Consider the following 24,371-nt stretch of genomic DNA (forward strand, 5'->3'; position numbering starts at 1 on the left):
AGATCATTTGGGGAAACACTTCACATTCTAGCCCTCTCTTGAGAAAGTAGGTCATTAGCATACTAAAACTGTGAGAAGCCCTTTTTGATGCATTTCTAAAACTTACTCCAAAAAGTTTTTCAATTTATTCTTTTGGGTGTCCCAGACATGAATATATTATCTTCCCTCCAAAAACGGATGTTTGCATTTACCTTTCAAAGAATTTGATCCTACTTCAGTTTCCTATATTGTTGCACTTGCTTAGATAGAAAAAAAAAATCATGAAGGTGGGAAGTCACATCTCACAGTCTACAATTACTTAGGAATGTTGAAATAATTTCTATAACATTGAAATTTCATCTTTTCTCCTCAAAACTTTTAGACAATTGGAAAATGGAGGTAGCACCCTTAGTGCTTGGGTGTCTGTAGGGGGGAAGGTAGGAGAGAGGGATTTCGGTTGCACAGAGAAAAAAGTGACTGAAAAAGTGGCTACAGGAGGCAGGGTATCTACCTCCTGGGCTGGCAACTTTGGTTGTTCTTCTTCTGCAGTGCTGGGGACGAAGGGAAAGTTATTCCAGGTATAGGAGCTGGGGAGAGACAGCCTGTTTCTGTGCCATCTCATTTTCTGGTTCCCGGTTATCTCACAAAATAAAAAGTGTGGCAGCATGTGACATTGTGCCAATGCTCATGTATTGACAGAAATCTTTACTTGCCCTGAGAGAACTTTTTGGCATCTCAAATAGCTCTCTATGGTATCCATGCAAGCTTCACCTACCTTCATAGAGCCAAACACATTCATTGTGGAAATCTTACAATAAAAATACAAGAACATTACATTAACAATCAGAAAATCTGGATTTTAATCCTGGATCTGCAACAAACTAACTCAATGACGTTGGCAATTTATTTGATCTGCCTGGGAGTGAGTTCTCATCCTTGGAAAATGTGGGACCTTTAAGGTCCCTTGTGGTTAGGGGTGATTTAAAAAAGTTAATATGATCACTTATCTATTCATATAATAGACAAAAATGTTTCCTTATTTCTAAATTGTAGGCTAATGTTTCATCAGATGGTAACACAAATACCTTCCACTGTAGCACTTACATGTAATTTAGTTCAGTAAGTATTTATTGTCAACTGCCACGTAACAGGTATCATTTCAAACTCAGTCCCAGTACTAAAAGCACTAACATCTGAACGCTAGATTCTTTGACACCACCCTCCTGCCTGCTCTCCCCAAATACAGCGGTATTTCCCTAAATACTTTTCAGCTCTGATCATTTCACAGAATAAGTACTTTTGCATAGATATATGAAGTTATTTTGCACACATGACAATAACTAACAGATCTTTCCCATAATTTAAAAAAAGAACATTGGTACAATAATATTCCTGTTTGGATAGCAAGAAATAAGGGTTTCATATGCCACTGTTTGAAAATTGGTAGCCTGGGAGCAGTTTCTTTTTGTTTACTTCAAATAGCACAACATGGTAACTTAAATGCATTGCCCGTTTTATTCAAATCAAGGTTCAAATAAAAAAAAAGAAACAGGGAGGTGGTATGTTACAGAAGCACGTTTTCTGCAGTGCAAGAGGTTTAAGAAAGGAAGTTCATATGAAAACCAAAATGATAAAAAGTTCCATTCTCAAAAGACAAGAAAGCAAGAGCAATTTTTTGTGATTTTCAAAATTATCACTAACATTTATTCATCCATAAATATTGGGTGCTTTCTAAAGCACCAGGCACTGTGTTAGATGCTGGGTTACACCTAGTGGGGTAAGATACATTCTGTTATTGATTCATGCAAGAGTAGTTCCGGAGGGCCTGCGATATGCCATACCACAATCAGCTGAATGTGACACCCGCCTTCATGGAGCTTACGGTTTGGTGGGAGGGATGAATGTGTATCTAAAAACCACACAGACAACACGTGTGCGCTACCAATGGGGGAAGTGTGAGGACCAAGTAGTCCAGGTAGAGGGAAGAGCACCAAGCTTGAAAGGCAAGAGACAACACAGGGCTGTCTGGACTGTAGTGGGGAGTGGCAAGAAATGGGGGTGAAAGATAAGAAGGGAAAAATCAAAAGCTGACAGACAGATGATAGATAGGGACCAATCAAAGATAAACAAATAGAAGAAAGATAAATAAAAGGTAAATAAATCTCATTCTTTCTTCGTGGTAAGGAACATGGAAGTTTACCCTGAGGGCGATGAGAAGGCTATTAGGGGTCTCATGCAGATGTGGGAGAAGAATTAAATGTATTTTATGCAGATGTGGGAGAAGATTAAATGTATTTTACATTCATTTTCTGACTGTGTCATACAAAAAATTGTTTTGTGTTTACACATAAGACTGTGGTATGTGAACAGCACAGGATAGAAATTAAGTTCACGAAACAGAATTAGTGAGAGACAGGAGACAGAACTCTGAGACCATGAAACGTGAATTAAGAACTCAAGAAAATAAAGCATCACCAGGTAGATAGACCAGCACACAGTCTCCTTGTGTCAAAAGCAATGAACAGGGACAGAGCCTTCTAGGAACACATTTCCTTTACTTACGATTTAAAGTAGAGTCGAATATTATTTTAAAAATTTGCCACAAATTTCAAATGTGTAACACCCTTGATATGGAGTTTGAATTCAAATAAAGGGTATTAATAATCATTATCACAGTGAAATTCATACCCTTAAAGTTGAATAAGCACATTATGTAAAAATAACTCCCAAGTGGTCTTCAGTCTTCAAGAGCTATAGAATTATTTTTCTATAATAAAGACTATAAGCTGAAATAATCATATGGAAAAAGATGGTTTGTGAGGTATGCAGACATTTACTGAGAGGGTTGTTTCAACGAACAAAGATATAATATTCCAGGCTCTGTGCTTAGGACACAAAGACATGGTGTCTATTCTCACAGAGCACAGTCATCAAGGAGTCAAGGAGACAACAATTACAAGGCAATGTTGGATGTTATCATGAAGAGGGGGTGGTGGGCACTGTATTCTGTGAATGCTTCATAAAGAAAGAGATTCCTAGGCTGGATTTTACAGAATGAGTCAAAATCAGGGAAGGGATTAATAGGGGTACAAATTAAGTAATGCAAATGAGTAGTGGTGGAATAGGCATTTCAGGTAGATTAAAAAAAAAAAAAAAAAAGAAAAGAAAAGAAAAAGAAAAAGATTCGGAGGAATTAAACCCAAGTAATTTTAAGTGGCTAGAGTGAGATGTGTTTGGAAGAGAGTAGAGGGTAGAGGATACTGAGAATGTAAGGTAGACTGAAGACAGGGATGATGTTGGCAAAGACTGGGTCTTGTCCCACAGGGAATGTGAAGTCCTCAGGGCTTTAAAGTTGGACTGTGATGTGATCAGATATAATTTTGGAAAGCTAGTGGGCCAGTATATGAGAGACAATGAAAGGTTTTAATAGTGCTGTACTTAACTTCCAGAACATGTATAATATCACATTTAAGCAGGATCCCCACAGTTCTATTTGAAAAGTCATAATCAACAAAGAACAGGAAACTCACTGCTCTCTATGTACCAGAAATACCATGGATATGGACAAAACTTTAGCCCTCAGTAGAAGGTGGGTGTATAATAAAACGTTACTGACTACAGAAGGAGGAAAAAAAAAAACCCTAATCACTTCCTTGTCTTGCTTTTGTTCATTTCTAAAATAATGCCATTCTACAAAAGGAAAGAACTAAATAATGCAGAGTACCAGTCCTTGGGTCCTTGGTCCTACACAGTTCTCTTGACATTGTTACTTACACCACTCACACATAGCACCCGAGGACCAAGGAGAAGAAATGGCATACTGTTCAAAATGTCAGAAGCTACCCCAAGAATCACCCTGGAGAGGTCCTGATTCTTCAAGCAAGAATGGAGTAAAAACACCAATAGTCTTAGTAAATACGAGAACTACATACTTTCAAATTTGTTTTCATTTAGAGAACCACTGTGAAATGCTAGGCCAAATCTTTCTTTGAATTGATAAGAGTAAAGAAAAAAAAGCAGTGATGCTAGGGATAAAGAACAACAAAAATGTTAACCTGAATGTTTCAACATCTAATCTGTCAGTATTAATGAAGATTTAAAGTGCACATATCGCAGTTCTACTTCAGGAATTCATTCTGCAGCAATAAGGCCACAAGCACAGAGAGATGTGTTATCATGATGTTCACCACTATACCCTTTCCATTGGCAAAAATCAGAAACATCCTGAACACCCAACAAAAGGGGAATGATTACATTATTTAGCATCCATACAATGAGATTCAGAAGAATAAAAGATGTAACAAGCTCTATAATGTTCAGGACATATTACTATGTGGAAAAGTGCAACTACTATGAATGCTATATTCCATTAAAAATACGTGTGTATATACCATAAAAAATAATCTATGAGGATACAACCTTATGTGTTAACAGTAGCTCCCTCTGGGGATCAGAAAACATGTATGTGGAAGGGAGACAGACATATACTTTGATCACTTTTAACTAGTAGGTTAAATGGGATTCTTCCTGTCTAATCCCAATAGCAGTTATAATTTTCCATTGACTATCACTTTACTAAGCTCTGCCCTCCCTTATGTATTATATATTCCATTTCTAATCTAAAGGTAGATACAAAACCCTCAACTCTTTCCATTAACTTGGCCTTTCATCTCCATGACTGGAATTGCCTTATTACTTTTAAAGAGTGGACAAATGAAATTTTATGCAATTTAATAGCGAAGATTTTGGTTTCTAACAAATGTCATTCGAGTTTAGGGAAAAGGTGAGTTGAGCTGCGTGAACAAGAGTTCACATGTTAATAGAATTCCAGGCCCTCTCAGTTACTTCCTTGGTGGGGGTGGGGCAGGGGGAGGAGTTTGGGGGTTGGTTGGCCGGGAGTAAAATGAGGCACTGTAGGAAAAGTCTTTAGCGCTGCATCTGGCCCATAGCAGTGGGGGTGGTGGTGAGGAGGTAATATCAGCCATCATCACTGCTGTTTATATACATCCCACTCAATTATAACTTAATGATTTAGATGCTGTTAATAACATGAAAGCATTAAGACTAGTAAAGACTGTTTTGCTCGTCTTGATATCCCTAATGTCTAGCCACTGTGCTCAATATATGTTTGTTGAATCAAGTAACTGTCATTTGTAATAAAATAGTAATAGTGCCAACCTCAGGGGGTTCTTCTGAGGATTCAGGGAGTTAATATTAATCAACCTTTTAGAACAGTACCTTGCATGTACTAAGATTTACAATTATATAAATGTTTACCGTTTGAGGTTCTCAGCTCTTTACCACAATAGCCAAAGCTCAAAGTGGTCTAAAATGTTGGTGATAATCCATTTGGCAGCAAAACCTGACCTGAACTATTCAGTCTTTATTTAACCTCACCTGGAGTGAATATTTTTTAACTGCACAAATATTAAGATTTTTGATTAGAGTGGCTATGCCCATATATAGTATGTGCACCATATAGATTACCTTTCTGAAATGTCAAAAGATTCTAATTTCTAAAATGCACTTAATATTAAGGACTTTGCATAAGGGACAGTGGACCAGTGTTACTATTTTTAAAAGATCTTGTAATTTAGATTTCAGTAGCATAAATAGGGATATTTGGGTTTGTTTGTTTTTTTTTTTAATTTTTTTAACGTTTTTTATTTATTTTTGAGACAGAGAGAGATAGAGCATGAACGGGGGAGGGTCAGAGAGAGAGGGGGACACAGAATCTGAAACAGGCTCCAGGCTCTGAGCAGTCAGCACAGAGCCCGACACGGGGCTCGAACCCACAAGCTGTGAGATCATGACCTGAGCCGAAGTCGGACGCTCAACCGACTGAGCCACCCAGGCGCCCCAGGGATATTTGGGTTTTAAGAAAACTGAGAACAAGAAAAATCTGTTAAAAGGTGACATCTGAACTTTTAAAATGCAGATTAAAACCGGATGACTAATTAGCCTTTAGTAAAAAAAAAAAATAATAATAAAAAAAATGACTTTTAGCTTGCCTTCACTCCAGTTACTCCCCTTTCATTCTTACACTGGAAAGGTGATCTTCCTCCTAGTCACAGATACTTCTCTCCCCTCCTGCTGCCTTTGCGGGGAACCTAACCACCCTTGCACTTCTTCCTTATGTCTTCAGCTTCTCCTCCACCAGCTCTAATCATCCATATTCAAACATGCTTAAGTCTCCTCCAAAATAAATATTTCTACGACATCCAAGTTCCCCTTTAGTACACACCTGTCCTCCCTTTCTTGAAACATGGCATGCATCTACTGTATCTTTTTCATTTTTTCATTCTGCAATTCATGACAGCTTGGTTTCCACCCTCACCACTGTATTGGAATTGCTCATCAAGTTCATCAACAATAGGAACAGACCCTTTTATGATCCCACCTCACCACCCTGCAGTAGCCAGTACTGTTCACCACTTCTCCCCCCTTCATGCTTAGGATTCTATTTAGAGCTCTTCAATTACATGCTCTACACTCTTCTTCTGTGTTCACATTTACTTCCCTATCAATTACTATTCACTAGCTGATAATTCCCAAATCTACAACTGCAGCCTAGCTCTGTCTCTTGAACTTCAGACACTGTTTATAAGACATTCATTTTAATGTCCCTCAAGTGACCAAACTCAAGCTGAAACTGAATTTATGTTTGCTCCCAAACCTGTACACCCATACCTCCTTGGTTCCCCATGCAGTGAGTGGCACCTACATCTGGCCTGTTGTCAGAGAGCCTGGGATTCATCTTCAACTCTTCTCTCTCCTTCACCTCTTCTCACTCCTTCATCTTTTTTTTTCTTTTTTATGAAATCAGTTACCAACACCTGTCAACTGAACTTCCTAAATGACTCTAGAATCTACCATCATGATCACCTCTCTTTCAGGCCACAGTCATCACTAGCACAGACTATTCTGCCTCAGATACTTTACACAGTTCTGCTTCCTGTTTGTCTTTGGCTAATTCATTTTCAATAGTGCAACCAAGCAGGTTTTTCTTAACTGAAATGGGATCATGGCTCTCCTTTCTTTCTTAAAACCCTCCACAGCTTCCAGATGTCCTCAACATAAAGTCCATACACATTCTCAGAGCACTGTATCTTACACCTCTCTTCCTCATAGTCTATATTCTATCAGACAATCAACACATGTTTCTTGAGTGCCTAAAATGTGGTGAGCATGTTCTGGGATCTGAGAATACAGCAGTGAACCAGTCAAAGCTTCAGACACCAAGGAGCTTATAATCTAGTGGCTAGGGGTTGGGATTCACCCAAACAAATAAACTAAAGCATTCCAGATTTGAATAACTGTGAGCACAGGGAGTATGCTATGTCAGCACATTCTGGGGACACTTTAGGTGAGAGATCTAACCAAAGACAGGTACAGCACACTCTTACTCATCTCTTAGCTCTCAGCTGAGAGCTCCCTTGGGGACTTTTCCTCATGTCATGAGTTTGGCCTGGCAGGAATTCCTAGATGCTCTGGAGCACTGTGGGGTCAATGTCTATTACCTGCCTGATTTCTCCCCCTACAGGGACTGGACAATTTGTTCCTGGCTACATAATAAAACTAGTAGGGCTTAGCATGCCTGAATTTTTCAATCAGTATTTCTTGAAGGACAGATGAAGTAATTAAGAGCATGAAATAATTTTCCTGGCCTGAAGGCCTAGTTAATTTTGAAGTAGGAAATTTTGAAAAGGTGTATGGATGACTGAAATGAGGAAAGGCCATATAAAATACTTTATTCATTACTTCCATTTGCTCTATTGTTATTAATGTGAATAATAAGGCATAAAACTCAATACCTAGATTAAATTCACCATGGTTTTCAATGCATGCTTCTCGGCTATTTTTTTAATTCCTAGGCTCTGTAAAAGTAAGTATCCTTTCTTATGTGAAAGTTTGAAACATGAAGTCATAGACCTCTTATGTAAAGCCTAATAGCTCCTTAATAGTGCTACATACTCAACTTCTGAAGAATGTTAATAACTGCACAATTATCTTCCTTTTTAGCCACATGGATTTCTGTATCTAGAGTGGGTATCATCTAAAGTCCTTTACCTGTTTTTAATTCTAAACTCAAGATTGAAAGTAATCATGAAAAACAGATTGTTAGGCACAGGTATATGCCAAGTGACTGACTGCTAGAAAGATTACATCTGCCCAAATCTATTCTCTTTGTTTCATGATTCAGCCTGTCATCTGCTGCAAGGTAACTAAAGGATTTTTCTGAGGTCATGCAACATCTTCCAGGCAGTTAAAAATCAAAGGTAAATGATTCCTGTGCATGATATATATTTTAAAAATCTACAAATCTCCCCCTGAGGTGCTGCGAAGGCTTCTGGTCACGCCAACATTGCAGCACGACTGTTCTACGGTCCTCTAATTCTCCACCACCTGGCATATCAGTACTCCTTCCATTATGATGGCTTACCTATGAAGATGCCTGGAAAACTCAAGAGACGGAAGAGAGATAAAAGTAAATAAGAACAGATGACAGGTCATTCCTCCAACTGAGGACAATCAACTTCTAAGCTTTTAGTGAACACCATGATGGAAGTATTGAAGTTCCATAAATCTCAGCAAAGTGTGAATTTTTATAAACCTGGCATCAATATTTTCTATTGAATGTCAGCCTGTCACACTAGCACAGCATAGTGATTAGACTGTAGCTCATAGAGAATATCAAACACAACTCTGCTTCTCTAGTCAGAACTCCGCATTGTGGTTTTAGAGTGATGAAATCAGATAATAGGTTTATATATTCTTCCTTATCATCTATAAGGCCAATATTCCTAAGTCTACCTAACTAGAGTTACTCTATTTGCTTTTGTCTCATTAGGTCTGTGATTGTGTTTCTAGTTTACTGGATTTTGCTGACAGGTATTTCAAAGCCTATGTCCTTGTATAAAATAAAAGTTAATTTGCTTTGCTTGAGTAGTTGAAAATCTTAAAGGGCCAAGATAGTCAGACATGTGGATGAAGGTGAGAAAAAATAGCATAGATTTAACAGAAACAGGTAAAACAACTGTCAAGGAACTATTTGAACAATGATGAATGTGAACAAGGAAAGCTAAAATGATACAGGAAATTTTTTTAAAAAAGTGTCACTTACCCTTAACTCTTCCTTTGTATTGAAACTATCAAGAAGTTGTTGATAATGTCTATCTGTCATTTGTCGTAATAGGGACAGGAGACAAGCAACAAACTCACCCTAATGTAAAGAAAAAAACAACAACAACATAATTTTTAATGAGAGCAAAAATGAACATCAGTAACTTACCTTGAACTGCCCTCAAATAGAACACTTTTTAAGTGTTTTTTTTAAAAAACCCATGAGGATCTAAAGTCACTCTGTGAAGTCTTTTTAATCTAAACTAACCATAATATTATGGTCAAAATTTCTCCCTCTGATGAATACCCTTTACTTGGTATACATGCAAAGCTTTTCACTAAGAAACCAACCTCACACACTTAAAAAAGGCAAGGCCATTTACTGAGAATTTACTATACCTTCACTCATTGTCATTTGAACCTCATTATCAATGCTATGAGGGGGTATAATATTTATTCAAAGAAGATAAATTGTAGGTTCAGTGGGCTAAAAGACTTGTCCAAAGTCACATCACTAAAAAGTGAAAGAGCTAGACTTATCTCTACATCTTTCTGACTCCAAAGCTCTTCCAGTAACTTCATGCTCATTTTTGGATTCACATAATCTCTTCCAACTCATCTGAGTGCTGGTCTGCTGATTTTCAGGGTATAAAAAAGCCATACATTACAATGTTGGTTCCAAACTCCTTTTAAAAATAGTTTGTCATTAAAAAAAATAAAAAATAAAAATAGTTTGTAATTCTTTGTTGCTTGGGTGCTATGTGATTGACTCCTAAAAAGTCAATTTTTAAAAATTAATAATGAAAAAAGTAGCATCCATAAAATTGCTATCACTTGCATTTCCCAAAGTAAATCTGATTTAAAGTATCTGTGCTTTGATGCAACCTTTTTTGCTCAGCAAAAAATGATCTACTTTTAATGAGAACAATAACATTTAAAACACAATGAACACAACAGGTGTGGCAGTCAGTAATGACTCTAAATTTATAAAAATGTACCTTAATTGGGAATTGGTGTGTGTGTGTGCGTGTGTGTGTTTACATGGAAAGAGACTATAGGCTCACATATAAAATTAGAGACTAAAGCCTCTCAGAAATTGGGATTTTCCAACAGAGGCAGCTAAGCCAGGACAGTCAAACATATCCCTACCAGCTGCCATGGGAGGCCTGAGGATGCTACTTAATGACAGCACAGGGTGGCCAAAGATGCAGGCTGGCTTCTTGCATGAGAATAAATAATTATCACACACAAGTATGACAGATAATTATTCCTGCATGCTTATTAGGGCAAATATTTAAGAAACTAACTAGTAAGGGCTAGCAGAAATGTATCTTCTAAGCACAATATAATACTTTGTTAATGAACAAAGACATTCTTGGTACTTAACACAAGAAATAGAAAATTCAGGGGCACAATGATTAGTATTTTAGTGCATGTGTGTGAGGAAACAACCCAAAGCTAGGAAAATATCCCAAAGGACTGAGAGAACAGTATCTGGTGTTCATAAAGGGCTGGGAATAGTGCCTTCTCTCACCAGCAAGACTGGAAAAACCTCGCCATTATTAGGGAATCAATTAGAATACTAAAAATGATCTTTTCTCAGTGGCAGGGAAAAATTACTCCTAGAATAAATGCTGCTCTGATCCTACCTAAAGAAGTTCATAAGCAAGGTGTTAAATAATCAAACAGTTCCTAAGAAATTTAACCTCATGCTAAAGCAACATTCAAAGCTATTTTTAGGAATTAAAAAAAATCCACTTTTCAAAAGCATAAAATTCACAATCTCTGGCATTCAAGAAAAATTACCAAGCATATAAATAAATAGCAGGAAAATAATGATGCAAATGAGGAGAAAAAAAATCAATAAAACAGATCCAGATAAAACATAAATAACAGAATTAACAGTAAAGGGCATTAAAATAGTTATTGTTACTATATTCTATATACTCAGGAAACTAGAGTAAAGTTTGAACATGTTAATTTCAGACATGAAAGATATCAAATAGATTCAAATTGAACTTCTAGAGCTGAAGACTATAATGTGTGACATGAAAATTTACTTAATAGGACCACTGGCAGATTAGACATTTGCAGAGGGTAAGATTACTGAACTTGAATTAGAAATTCTCCAAAAGCAAAACTACAACAGGGGTGCCTGGGTGGCTCAGTCGGTTAAGCGTCCGACCTTGGCTCAGGTCATGATCTCACAGTTCGTGAGTTTGAGCCCTGTGTCGGGCTCTGTGCTGACAGTTCAGAGACTGGAGCCTGCATTGGATTCTGTGTCTCCCTCTCTGCTCCTCCCCCCCCCCCCCCGCCCTCTCTCCTTGAATATAAATAAAAACATTAAAAAAAAAAAAACCCACAACAACAAAAAAGAAAAAGCATCAGTGAACTATAGGATAACTTCCAGTAGCATAATATATATGTAATTGCAGATCTCAAAGAGGAGGGAGTAGAAAAAGTAATTGAAGAATAAAGGTGAAAATTTTCAGATTCTATGAAAACTATAAACCTATGTATCAAAAAAGGTCAATAGTTTCTATTCACAAGAAACATGAAAGAAAATACACAAAAGTAAATTATAATAAAACTGCTGATAGCCAGGGATAAAGAGAAAATCTTAACAACAGTCAGTGAAAAAAAGGCACGTTATATATACAGAAACAAAGATAGGGATGAGATAAATCTCTTTAGAAATAATACAAGCTAGGAGGGAACCAAGACGGCAGAACAGCATGGAAGTTTTCTGTGTGTCTTGCGTCCATGAATTACAGCCAGACCAACACTAAACCATCCTGCACACCTACAAAACTGACCTGAGGATTAACATAACAATCTGCACAATCTGAACCACAGAACTCAGCAGTACGCAGTGCGGAGAGGTGAACATGGGGAGAGAGAAACCACAGAGGGCAGGGAGCTGTTTTGCGGGTGGAAAGAGGATGGAGATGGGGACGGGGGGGGGGGGGGAATATGGGAAAAGCACCCCTCCCCAAAAGCAGCTGGAGAAAAAGTCGAAAATTGGAAACAGCCGCAGGGACTAAACTAAAAATGGAGAAAGGAGAAAGAGAGGGTTTAAATTCTATTAAGACTGTAAACAAGGGGAGTGCAGAGTCTGCAACTCTGCAGTTTGATACCTGGCAGTGCTCTGGTGGGAAGGGCAAACCCCCAGGAGCAGAGCGGGGTCCAGGAGGTTCTTGGGCCACACGGGGAAAAGCAGTTCCACTGCTGGAAGGAACTTTGGTAGAGACCGTTGAGGCCACCTGGTCCCAGCAGACCCCAGAAAATGGCCACATTCGCTGGTGTTGGAACAAAGTCATTAAGGGTGAAGCCTGGTGCCAGATGTGGGTTGTGATTTTCCATAATCCTTGAAACACTGCTGCTAAACTATCTCGTGAACTTTTTCTGGGGCAGCTAGCACCTGGGTGCAGTCTCGGGGCACCGGCAGCAGCATGGTCCCATGAATATTCCTGGGTGCAGCCGGCATTCGGCCATTGCCCGGTAAGACCTTCTGCGGAGGGGTGGAATGGGTCAAAGCCACAGTCCCTCAGAAGTAAGGTGCCAGGGAAAACAGCTGCATCTGAGACAAAACTTAGGAGAGAGGTCCTACCTAGGGCTTGGTCACGGACAGAGTAAAAGTGGGGAGTGGATGAAAGCTGAAGACAAAGGATCGGTGGGCGATTGCTGATTGGGGAGAACAGAGTTCTGATACTAGAGACTAGGTAGCTGGGTGACGCCATTTTCACCACTTCCACGCATGCACATACACACCTACGAGGGCCACAACACTCCACCCCAGTAGGCTAGCAGTGCCATCTAGTGAAGAACGGAGCCATTACACTAAGTCCTGCCCAACTCGGCCAACCTAGCTCTTCAAGAACACAAGTCTCACTGCCTGCTTAGTTTATGGACAATAAAGCCCTTCATAGTCTGACTTCTAGGGAAAAACAGTAATTTCAGTCGTATTTCAATCTGTTAGCAGGTCCATGTGTTCAATTTTCTTCCTTTCTTCCTTTTTTCTTTTTTCTCTTTTTCACTTTTTTTCTTGAATACAGAAAGAGAAAAAATTCATTCTTATTTTCAATTGTTATTAAGAATATTTTACTATATTTTTTACTTTTGTGTAATTTTTTTCATATTCTATTTTACTTCCATCATTTATTTTAGTCTACTTCAGTGTATTCACTTTTTCAAATTTCAAACAATTTCCTTTTTTTCTTTTTCTTTTCTCTCTTTTCTGTTTTTCTTTTTCTTGAATACAGAAAGAGAAAAAATTCATGTTTTAAATTTTTATTAAAAATATTTTTCTTTAATTTTTTCTACTATATTCTGTACTTTTGTGTAACTTTTTTCAAATTCTACCTTACTTCCATCATTTCATTTTAGTTTACTTCAGTGTATTATTCATTTTTTCAAATTTTTAAATGATTTCTTTTTTTTTCTTTTTTCTCCCCCTTTTTTCTCTAATCTATCAAGCCACGTTCAAACCCAGACCAAAACACACCTAGGATCTAGCATCATTTATTTGATTTTTTGTGTGTGTATTTTTAATTTTTTAATTTTAATATTTTTTAAATTTTAATGTTTTTTTTAATTTTAATTTTTTCTACTTCATTCCTTTTCTCCCTTCAAAATGATGAATGAAGGAATTCACTCAAAAAGAAAGGGCAGGAAGAAACGCCATCCAGGCATTTAACCAACACAGATACAAGCAAGATGTCTGAACCAGAATTTAGAATCATGATAATAAGAATACTAGCTGGAGTCGAAAATAGATTAGAATCCCTTTCTGCAGAAATAAAACAAGTAAAAACTAGTCAGGATGAAATAAAAAATGCTATAACTGAGCTGCAATCATGAATGGATGCCACAGCAGCAAGAATGGATGAGGCAGAACAGAGAATCAGCGATACAGAGGACAAACTTATGGAGAATAATGAAGCACAAGAAAAGAGGGAGATTAAGGCAAAAGAGCACGATTTAAGAATTAGAGAAATCAGTGACTCTTTAAAAGGGAACAACATCAGAATCAAAGGGGTCCCAGAAGAGGAAGACAGAGAAATAGGGGTAGAAGTGTTATGTGAGCAAATCATAGTGGAAAACTTTCCTAACGTGGGGAAAGGCACAGACATCAAAATCCAGGAAGCACAGAGATTCAACAAAAACCCATTAGATTCAACAAAAACCGACCATCAACAAGGCATACAGTCAAATTCACAAAATACTAAGGCAAGGAGAAAATCATGAAAGCAGCAAGGGAAAAAAAGTCCTTAACCTACAAGGGAAGACAGATCAGGTTTGCACCAGACCTATCCACAGAAACTTGGCAGGCCAGAAAGGAGTGGCAGGATATATTCAATGTGTTGAATCAGAAAAGTATGCAGCCAAGAATTCTTTATCCAGTAAGGCTGTCATTCAAAACAGAAGGAGAGATAAAAAGTTTCCTAGACAAACAAAAATTAAAGGAGTTTGTGACCACTAAACCATCCCTGCAAGAAATTTTAAGGGGCACTCTCTGAGGGGAGAAAAGGTGAATATATAAATACATACATACGTACATACATAAATTCATATCTTTCAGTACTCACTGTAAACATCAATGGACTCAATGCTCCAATCAAAAGACATAGGGTAACAGAATGGATAAGAAAACAAGATCCATCTATATGCTGTTTACAAGAGACCCACTTTAGATCTAAAGACACCTTCAGATTCAAAGTAAGGTATTGGAGAACCATCTATCATGCTAATGGTCAACAAAAGAAAGCTGGAGTAGCCATACTTATATCAGACAAACTAGACTTTAAAATAAAGACTGTATCAAGAGATGCAGAAGGGCATTATATCATAATCAAGGGGTCTACACACCAAGAAGAAATAACAGTTGTAAACATTTATGCACCAAATGTGAAAGCATCCAAATATATAAATCCATTTATCACAAACATAAAGAAACTCATTGATAGTAATACCATAATAGTAGGAGACTTCAACACCACACTCACAGCAATGGACAGATCATCTAATAAAAAAATCAACAAGGAAACATGGCTTTGAATGACACACTGGACCAGATGGACTTAACAGATATATTTAGAACATTTCATCCTAAAGCAGAAGAATATACATTCTTCTCCAGTGCACATGGAATGTTCACCAGAATAGACCATATACTGGGACACAAATCAGCCCTTAGCAAGTACAAAAAGATCGAGATCATACCGTGCATATTCAGACCACAATGCTATGAAACCTGAAATCAACCACAAGAAAAAATTTGGAAAGGTAACAAATACTTGGAGACTGAAGAACATCCTACTAAACAATGAATGGGCTAACCAAGCAGTTAAAGAGGAAGTTAAAAAGTATATGGAAGCCAATGAAAATGATAACACCACAACCCAAAACCTCTGGGATGCAGCAAAGGCAGTCATAAGAGGAAAGTATATAGCAATCCAGGCCTTTCTAAAGAAGGAAGAAAGATCTCAGATACACAACCTAACCTTACGCCTTAAGGAGCTGGAAAAAGAAGGGCAAATAAAACCCAAAACCAGCAGAAGACAGGAAAGAATAAAAATTAGAGCAGAAATTAATGCTATTGAAACCAAAAAAAACAGAACAGATCAATGAAACCAGAAACTGGTTCTTTGAAAGAATTAACAAAATTGAGAAATGACTAGCCAGTTTGATCAAAAAGAAAAAGGACCCAAATAAATAAAATCAAGAATGAAAGAGGAGAGATCATAACCAACACAGCAGAAATAAAAACAATAATAAGAGAATATTATGAGCAATTATATGCCAATAAATGGGCAATCTGGAAGAAATGGACAAATTCCTAGAAACATATACACTACCAAAACTGAAACAGGAAAAAATAGAAAATTAGAACATACCCACAACCAATAAGGAAATCGAATTAGTCATCAAAAATCTGTCAAAAAACAAGAGTCCAGGGCCAGACGGCTTTCCAGGGGAATTCTACCAAACATTTAAGGAAGAGTTAACACCTATTCTATTGAAGCTGTTCCAAAAAACAGAAATAGAGGGAAAAATTCCAAACACATTCTATGAAGCCAACATTACCTTGACTGCAAAACCCGACAGAGACCCCAATAAAAGGAGAACTGTAGACCAATTTCCCTGATGAACATGGATGCAAAAATTCTCAACAAGGTATTAGCCAACTGGATCCAACAATACATTAAAAAAATTATTCACCATGACCAAATGGGATTTATACCTGGGATGCAGGACTGGTTCAATATCCACAAAACAACTAACGTGACTCATCACATTAATAAAAGAAAGGACAAGAACCATATGATCCTCTCAATAGATGCAGAGAAAGCATTTGACAAAATACAACATCCTTTCTTGAAAAAAACCCTCAAGAAAGTAGGGACAGAAGGATCATACTTCAAAATCATAAAAGCCATATATGAACAACCCAAAGTTAATAACATCCTCAATGGGGAAAAACTGAGAGCTTTCCCCCTAAGGTCAGGAACAAGACAGGGATGTCCACTCTCACCACTGTTATTCAACACAGTATTGGAAGTCTTAGCCTCTGCAATCAGACAACACAAAGAAATAAAAGGCATCCAAATCGGCTGGGAGGAGGTCAAACTTTCACCCTTCGCAGATGACATGATACTCTATATAGAAAACCGAAAGGATTCCACCAAAAAACTGCTACTAGATCTGATCCGTGAATTCAGCAAAGTTGCAGGATATAAAATCAATGCACAGAAATTGGCTGCATTCCTATACACCAACAATGAAGCAACAGAAAGAGAAATCAAGGAAATCGATCCCATTTAAAATTGCACCAAAGAACATAAAATACCTAGGAATAAATTTAACCAAAGAGGTGAAAGATCTATACACTGAAAGCTATAGAAAGCTTATGAAAGAAATTGAGGAAGACACCAAAAAATGGAAAAATATTCCATGCTCCTGGATAGGAAGAAGAAATATTGTTAAAATGTCGATACTACCCAAAGCAATCTACATATATAATGCGATCTCTATCAAAATAACACCAGCATTCTTCACAGAGCTAGAAAAAATAACCTAAAATTTGTATAGAAACAGAAAAGACCCCGAATAGCCAAAGCAATCTTGAAAAAGAAAACCAAGGCAGGAGGCATCACAATCCCAGACTTCAAGCTATACTAGAAAGCTGTAATCATCAAGACAGCATGGTACTGGCACAAGAACAGACACTCAGATCAATGGAACAGAATACAGAATCCAGAAATGGACCCACAAATGTATGGCCAACTAATCTTTGACAAAGCAGGAAAGAATATCCAATGGAATAAAGACAGTCTCTTCAGCAAGTGGTGCTGGGAAAACAGGACAGTGACATGCAGATGAATGAACCTGGACCACTTTCTTATACCATACACAAAAATAAACTCAAAATGGATGAAAGACCTAAATGTAAGACAGGAAGCCATCAAAATCCTTGAGGAGAAAGCAGGCAAAAACCTTTGACCTTGGCCACTGCAACTTCTTACTCAACACATCACTGGAGGCAAGGGAAACAAAAGCAAAAATGAACTACTGGGACCTCATCAAAATAAAAAGCTTCTGCACAGAGAAGGAAACAATCAGCAAAACTAAAAGGCAACTGACAGAATGGGAGCAGATATTTGCAAACAACATATCAGATACAAGGTTAGTATCCAAAATCTATGAAGAACTGATCAAACTCAACACCAAAAAAACAAATAATCCAGTGAAGAAGCGGGCAAAAGACATGAATAGACACTTCTCTAAAGAAGACATCCAGATGGCCAACCGACACATGAAAAAGTGCTCAACGTCACTCATCATCAGGGAAATACAAATCAAAACCACAATGAGATACCACCTCACACCTGTCAGAATGGCTAACATTAACAACTCAGGCAACAACAGATGTTGGCGAGGATGCAGAGAAAGAGGGTCTCTTTTGCACTGCTGGTGGGAATGCAAACTGGTGCAGCTAGTCTACAAAACAGTCTGGAGGTCCCTCAAAAAATTAAAAACAGAACTACCCTACAACCCAGCAATTGCACTACTAGGTATTTATCTAAGGGATACAGGTGTGCTGTTTTGAAGGGACACATGCACCCCAATGTTTATAACAGCACTATCAACAATAGCCAAAGTATGGAAACAGCCCAAATGTCCATCGATGGATGAATAGATAAAGAAGATGTGGTGTGTATATATGTATATATATATATATATATACATATACACACACACACACACACACACACACACACACACACACACACACACACAATGGAGTATTACTTGGCAATCAAAAAGAATGAAATCTTGCCATTTGCAACTATGTGGATGGAACTGGAGGGTATTATGCTAAGTGAAATTGGTCAGAGAAAGACAAAAATCATGACTTCCCTCATATGAGGACTTTAAGAGACAAAACAGATGAACATAAGGGAAGGGAAACAAAAATAATATAAAAACAGGGAGGGGAACAAAACAGAAGAGACTCATAAATATGGAGAACAAACAGAGGGTCACTAGAGGGGGCGTGGGAAGGGGAATGGGCTAAATGGGTAAGGAACATTAAGGATTCTACTCCTGAAATAATTGTTGCACTATATGCTAATTTTGCTGTAAATTTTAAAAAATAAAATTAAAAAATAAAAAAGAAATAATACAAGCTAGAAGACCATGGAGTAACACCTTTAGAGTACTGAAAGAACAAAAACAACTATCAATAGAGAACTTTTTATTCACCAAAAATCTTTCAAAAAGAAAGACAAAACAAAGACTTTTCAGAAGCTTAAACAGTTCACTACTTCTATCAATGCTGCACTAAAGGTTCTAGCCAGTGCTATAAAGCAAGAATGAGTAATAAGGCATACAGAGTGGAAAGGAATAAAAAAATGGACAGAGAAAATGCTATTGAATCTGTAAGAGTCACTATAACTACTTAAGTGAATTAATCAATGTCTGAGAATACAGGATCATAAATTTACCAAAACCAATTTTACTTCTGTGTATGAGAAATGAGTCATCAGAAACTGAAATTTAACATAACATAATCTATAATACCACTGAAACACAGAAGTACTTAGTCATATATATGATAAAAATATGGTAAGATCTGCACACTGAAAATCATAAAATACTGATGAGAAAAATTAAAGACCGCCTAAATAAATACAAAGATATACTATGTTCATGGATTGCGAGGTTTAATATTGTTCAGATATGGATTCTCATCGAATTGATATAAAGATTCAGTATAATCACAATCAATACCACAGTGGGCCTTTAGAAAGTGACAAGCTGATTTTAAAATTCATATGGAAATGCAAAGAACTTGAAATAATCACAACACCTTACAAAAAGAATAAAGTTGGGGCGCCTGGGTGGCTCAGTCGGTTAAGCGTCCGACTTCAGCTCAGGTCACGATCTCACGGTCCGTGAGTTTGAGCCCCGCGTCGGGCTCTGGGCTGATGGCTCAGAGCCTGGAGCCTGCTTCCGATTCTGTGTCTCCCTCTCTCTCTGCCCCTCCCCCGTTCATGCTCTGTCTCTCTCTGTCTCAAAAATAAATAAACGTTAAAAAAAAAATTTAAAAAAAAACCAAAAAGAATAAAGTTGAAGGACTTATACTAGTTGACTTCAAAAATTATAAAGCTATGGTAGTCAGGATATTGTGAAACTCAAATAATTATATTGAGGGAAGGAAGTCAAAATGCCACATTCCCCTGCAAAAACAACAGTGACTATGTAATGTATGATTCCGTTCATAAAATTCCAGAAATGCAAACTTATCTGTAGTAACAGAAAGGTCAGTGGTTGCCTGGGGATGAGGTAGTATGGAGAAGCAAGATGGAGGAAATAAAGAGGGGTACCAGGAAACTTTTGAGAGTGATGGACATGTCAATTATATTGATTGTGATAATGGTTTACAAGTATAATATATATCAAAACTTATCAAATTGTATACTTTAAACATGTACATTTTTTTAATGTCAACTACACCTTAATAAAACTTAAAAAAGACATTATGACAACACTATCAATTTATGGAATGGCACTATGTATAGGTTTGATTACATTATCAAATGCATTCCCTACTAGACCCTTGTTGGGTGAACACTATTAATTTCATTTTACATTAAGATCTGCTAAGGTTAAGATATTTATCCCAGGTTTCATGGTGAGAAAATGGTGAAACTGGGATATGAACTCAAGTATCTCTGGTTCTTATTCCTACTGCTGAGACTGATTTGATTTTACAGAGATAATGTACCCAAGTTTGAGGTTATATTTCAAATATAAATAGACATATAAGAATCTGTCAGTTGATAACCAGTGTCCAATGTTTTAACCTATTAAATCTCAACTTAAAAATGCAAATCTAGGTAGTAGAAACCCATTTAATTTCTTATCTCTTAGTTTTTCTACCTCCTACCTACACTATCTCTAATATAGCTACTAGAGTAATACCTTTAAAATGTTTATTCCTAAAACATTTATTCCTAAAACATACCATCCTGTGAATAGTAATATACCTTGAAGTTGAAAGAATTACATATACTTGCAATAATTTTAGTAATAAGAAGAGAAAATATTCAAAAAACAAGACTTTATTTAAGTCTTTATAGTCAGTGTACACAGGAACACTTCTGTGAATACAGGTCAGTATCTACATATATCACATCTGGTGCAGACTGCAAACAGCTTACCCTGGTATCTGGTCTGTGGCACATTTACGATGTGTTGTTAACCCCAATATCTATTTAGGAACTCCAAGCACATTTAACCTGTAAGAAGCCTTGGTGTCCATTGGCCACAGCAACATTTTTCTAGGTATATCTCCTAAGGCAAGGGAAACAAAAGCTAAATAAACTATTGGGGGAGGGGTGCCTGGGTGGTTCAGTTGGTTAAGTATCAGGCTCTTGATTTCAGCTCAGGTCATGTCATGACCTCATGGTTCATCAATTTGAGTCCTGCATTGGGTTCTGCGCTGGCTGACAGCATGGAGCCTCCTTGGGGACTCTCTCTCTCTCCTTCTCTCTCTGCCCCTCCCCTGCTCTCTCTCTCTCAAAAATAATAAATAATCATTTAAAAAATAATATATTTAAAAAAGTAAATTACTGGGACTACATCAAAATAAAATGCTTTTGTAAAACAAAGGAAACCATCAATAGAACAAAAAGACAACATACTGAATGGAAGAAGATATTTGCAAATGATATACCCAACAAGGCATTTAATTAACATCCAAAATATAAAAATAACACCAAAAAACCCCTAAACAATGTGGTTTAAAAACAGGCAGAGAACCTAAATAAACATTTTTCCAAGAAGACATACAGATGGCCAACGAGTTCATGAAAAGATTCTCCACATCACTCATCATCAGGAAAATGCAAATCAAAGCCACAATAAGATATCGCTTCACACCTGTTTGAATGCCTAAAATCCAAAAGACAAGAAACAACAAGTGCTGGAGAGGAGGTGGAGGAAAAGGAACCTTTGTGTAGTGTTGGTGGGAATGGATATTGGTACAGCCACTGTGGAAAACAGTATGGAGGTTCCTCAAAAAATTAAAAACAGAAAGACCATATGACTCAGTAATTCCACTATCGGGTATTTTCCCACAGAAAATGAAACACCAATTCGAAAGGATATAGGTACCCTTGTGTTTACTGCAGCATTATTTACAATTTACAATAGTCAAGACATGGAGGCAATATAAGTGTCTATTGATGGACCAATGGATAAGGAAAACGTGGTATATTATGCAACCTTAAAAAAAAGGGTGAGATTGTGCCATTTGAGACAACATGGATGGACCTAGAGGTTATTATGGTAAATGAAAGAAGCCAGACTGAGGAAGAGAAATACCGTATGATTTCACTTACAAATAGAATCTTTAAAACTTGAATAAATACACAAAAAGCAGAATCAGACCTATAAATACAGAGAACTGAAGGCTGCCAGAGGGGACAGGGGGTGAAAGGCTGGGCAAAATGGGTGAAGGGGAGAGGAAGATACAGGCCTCCAGTCATGGTATGAGTAAATCATAGGAGTAAAAGGCAGAGTGTAAGGAATACAGTCAGTGATAATGTAAGAGTAATGGAATAGTACAGATGGTAGCTACCCTCGTATAAATTTGCCCCGTCACTAAGTTGTACATCTGAAACAAACCTAACATTGTGTATTGACCATACTCAGAAAAAAAGCTTAGATGTCCAATATCTTACTAAGGTACTTTTGTCCATAATGTGATTTTTTGTTTTTAAAATATTTGAAGTATCTGTCTGAAAACCCAAGAGTCAACAATTTGTTAAAATGATAAATAAAAACCAATGTTAGCCAACATCAGGATGCTGGGAATTATTCACGTATGAATTGGCTTTAAAACTCTATGTGTCTCAGTGGCTTACGTCTACCTTATTTATATTGAGTACAAAGGATATTTCTATTAATAATTGTGAATAACAAGAGTATTAGAGGGCTACAACAATAGTCTTCATGAAATCTTCTATTATACCTATGTACTATTTTTTTTCCAGAAATTTCTTACTCAATTCTCCTGAAAATCTTCCCATCCCCTGACCACACGCCCACAGGGCATGAAAACTTCAGCTAAGTCCATCAGAGTATCTTTCTTAGACATGGCCTATGCTGAGTTGGGTCACCTGCACTACAGATGGTGCTAAACCAAATTATGTGCAAAGAAAAGAAGCATTTATAAATTGTAAGGAACCCTAGAGTCCAATTACTTGAGGGTGTGAGCAAATGGCCATGTATACTGCTTTATAAAATCTGCTTCCACATACAACTAGATTTTTGAAAAGAACCAATTACAATGGTGTTTTTTTTTTTCTCTCCAGTAAGAGAAAGCATTTTAAAGTTTCAAGAACAGTTGGTAGAAGAACAAAAAGTACAATCCTTTTAAACAGTAAAAATAAGGCTCCTGTTATCTCGAATTATGATACAGCAGAAGCCAGTCCTCCTGTTCGCGTCGTGGGGGGGCAGCGTGACAGCTAAGCTACTTGGAAGAGAACTGAACACTTCACCACGACACGCTGTGGGACTTGCCTTTACCCACAGTACGTCCACTTATTGTGGGCACTTTTGCTGCGAAGACTGAAAAGTGTTCAATGTAGGACTGCCATGTAAACACACCCTATTATTCAGAGAGCCATGTTCTCCAGGAGAAAATGGTGAAGAAACGAAGTCCTCCGTGCCCACAGAGAACTGACCCTGTGAATGACCAGCTCGTGTGTCTCACCACAGAATTACTTATAATGGCGTTACCTATAACACCCTCATTATTCAGCAGTAATAATAACACTAGACTATTGTTGCCGCCACAGTAACTAATGGCTCACGTTTACTGATACTGTTTAATCAGTTAACAGATCTGATGAAATCCTCACACTAACTTTAAGAAATGTGCAATGATTTTGTTTTAAAGATAAGGTAACAGAAGTGGAGAGGTATTAGTAAGTCGCCCAAGAGCACACAGGGGATGAAGTGGCAAAGTAGGATTCACACCAGATCGGCTGAGTACCCTCAAAAAAACGTCTTCAGGCATAAAATCAAAGGTGCTAAATAATTAAAGTGCCGGTTTCCTAGCAAATCTCAATCGACATACCTTGAGAGAGTTTGGGTTTTTTTGGAAAGTGGAGGGGGTGCTACATGGCGATGCTCGGGAAATTTCTCTTCATGTGAATTTCCTAAAATTTACAACAATGGATGATCATCCTGTCTGCTCATCTCCCAACTTCATCTGCAAACTTGATTCAGGGCCTTCAAATCTCTTAACGCACACTGGTTATCACAGAGTGAAGGCCTGAAGGCCATGCATATCCCAGAGAGATTTGTCACTGACAACCCAGCCTGAAGATACCAAACACTCTGAAAAGGTGTTTTATCTTTTGACCTCAGGCAGTCTTTATCCACCTTCAGAGTTTGCTCTGATTTTATTTGCTGGCTGGGCTATTACAATTTTAAAACCATGTTAGAGCTGTATTGCCAGGCAGCAGTTAAAATGTTGCCATCAAAACCATAATGAAGGAGAACTTTCTTCTGCTTTGGAGAAGATGGCGTGGATACACTTTTACCTGTCCCTCCTGCTAAGTGTGACTTTAAAAGCCTTGCTATCAGACTTTAGCCTCTACTACAAAGCTGTAATCATCAAGACAGCATGGTATTGGCACAAAAACAAACACATAGACCAATGGAATGGAGTAGAGCCTCCAGAATTGGATCCA

The 24,371-nt window shown here is 37.5% G+C and overlaps 1 protein-coding gene across 1 annotated transcript in view; it reads right to left on the bottom strand.

Moving 5' to 3' along the window:
• DOCK4 (dedicator of cytokinesis 4) overlaps nucleotides 1-24,371 on the bottom strand; it is a 430,451-nt gene that overhangs the window by 82,490 nt on the left and 323,590 nt on the right. Inside the window, exon 26 of the mRNA XM_042922426.1 lies at nucleotides 9,104-9,202. Coding sequence (XP_042778360.1) covers nucleotides 9,104-9,202 — 99 coding nt within the window. The remainder of the gene's footprint in view (nucleotides 1-9,103; nucleotides 9,203-24,371) is intronic.

Source organism: Panthera leo, chromosome A2 (assembly GCF_018350215.1).
Source record: "Panthera leo isolate Ple1 chromosome A2, P.leo_Ple1_pat1.1, whole genome shotgun sequence".
Classification (NCBI taxonomy): Eukaryota; Metazoa; Chordata; class Mammalia; order Carnivora; family Felidae; genus Panthera; species Panthera leo.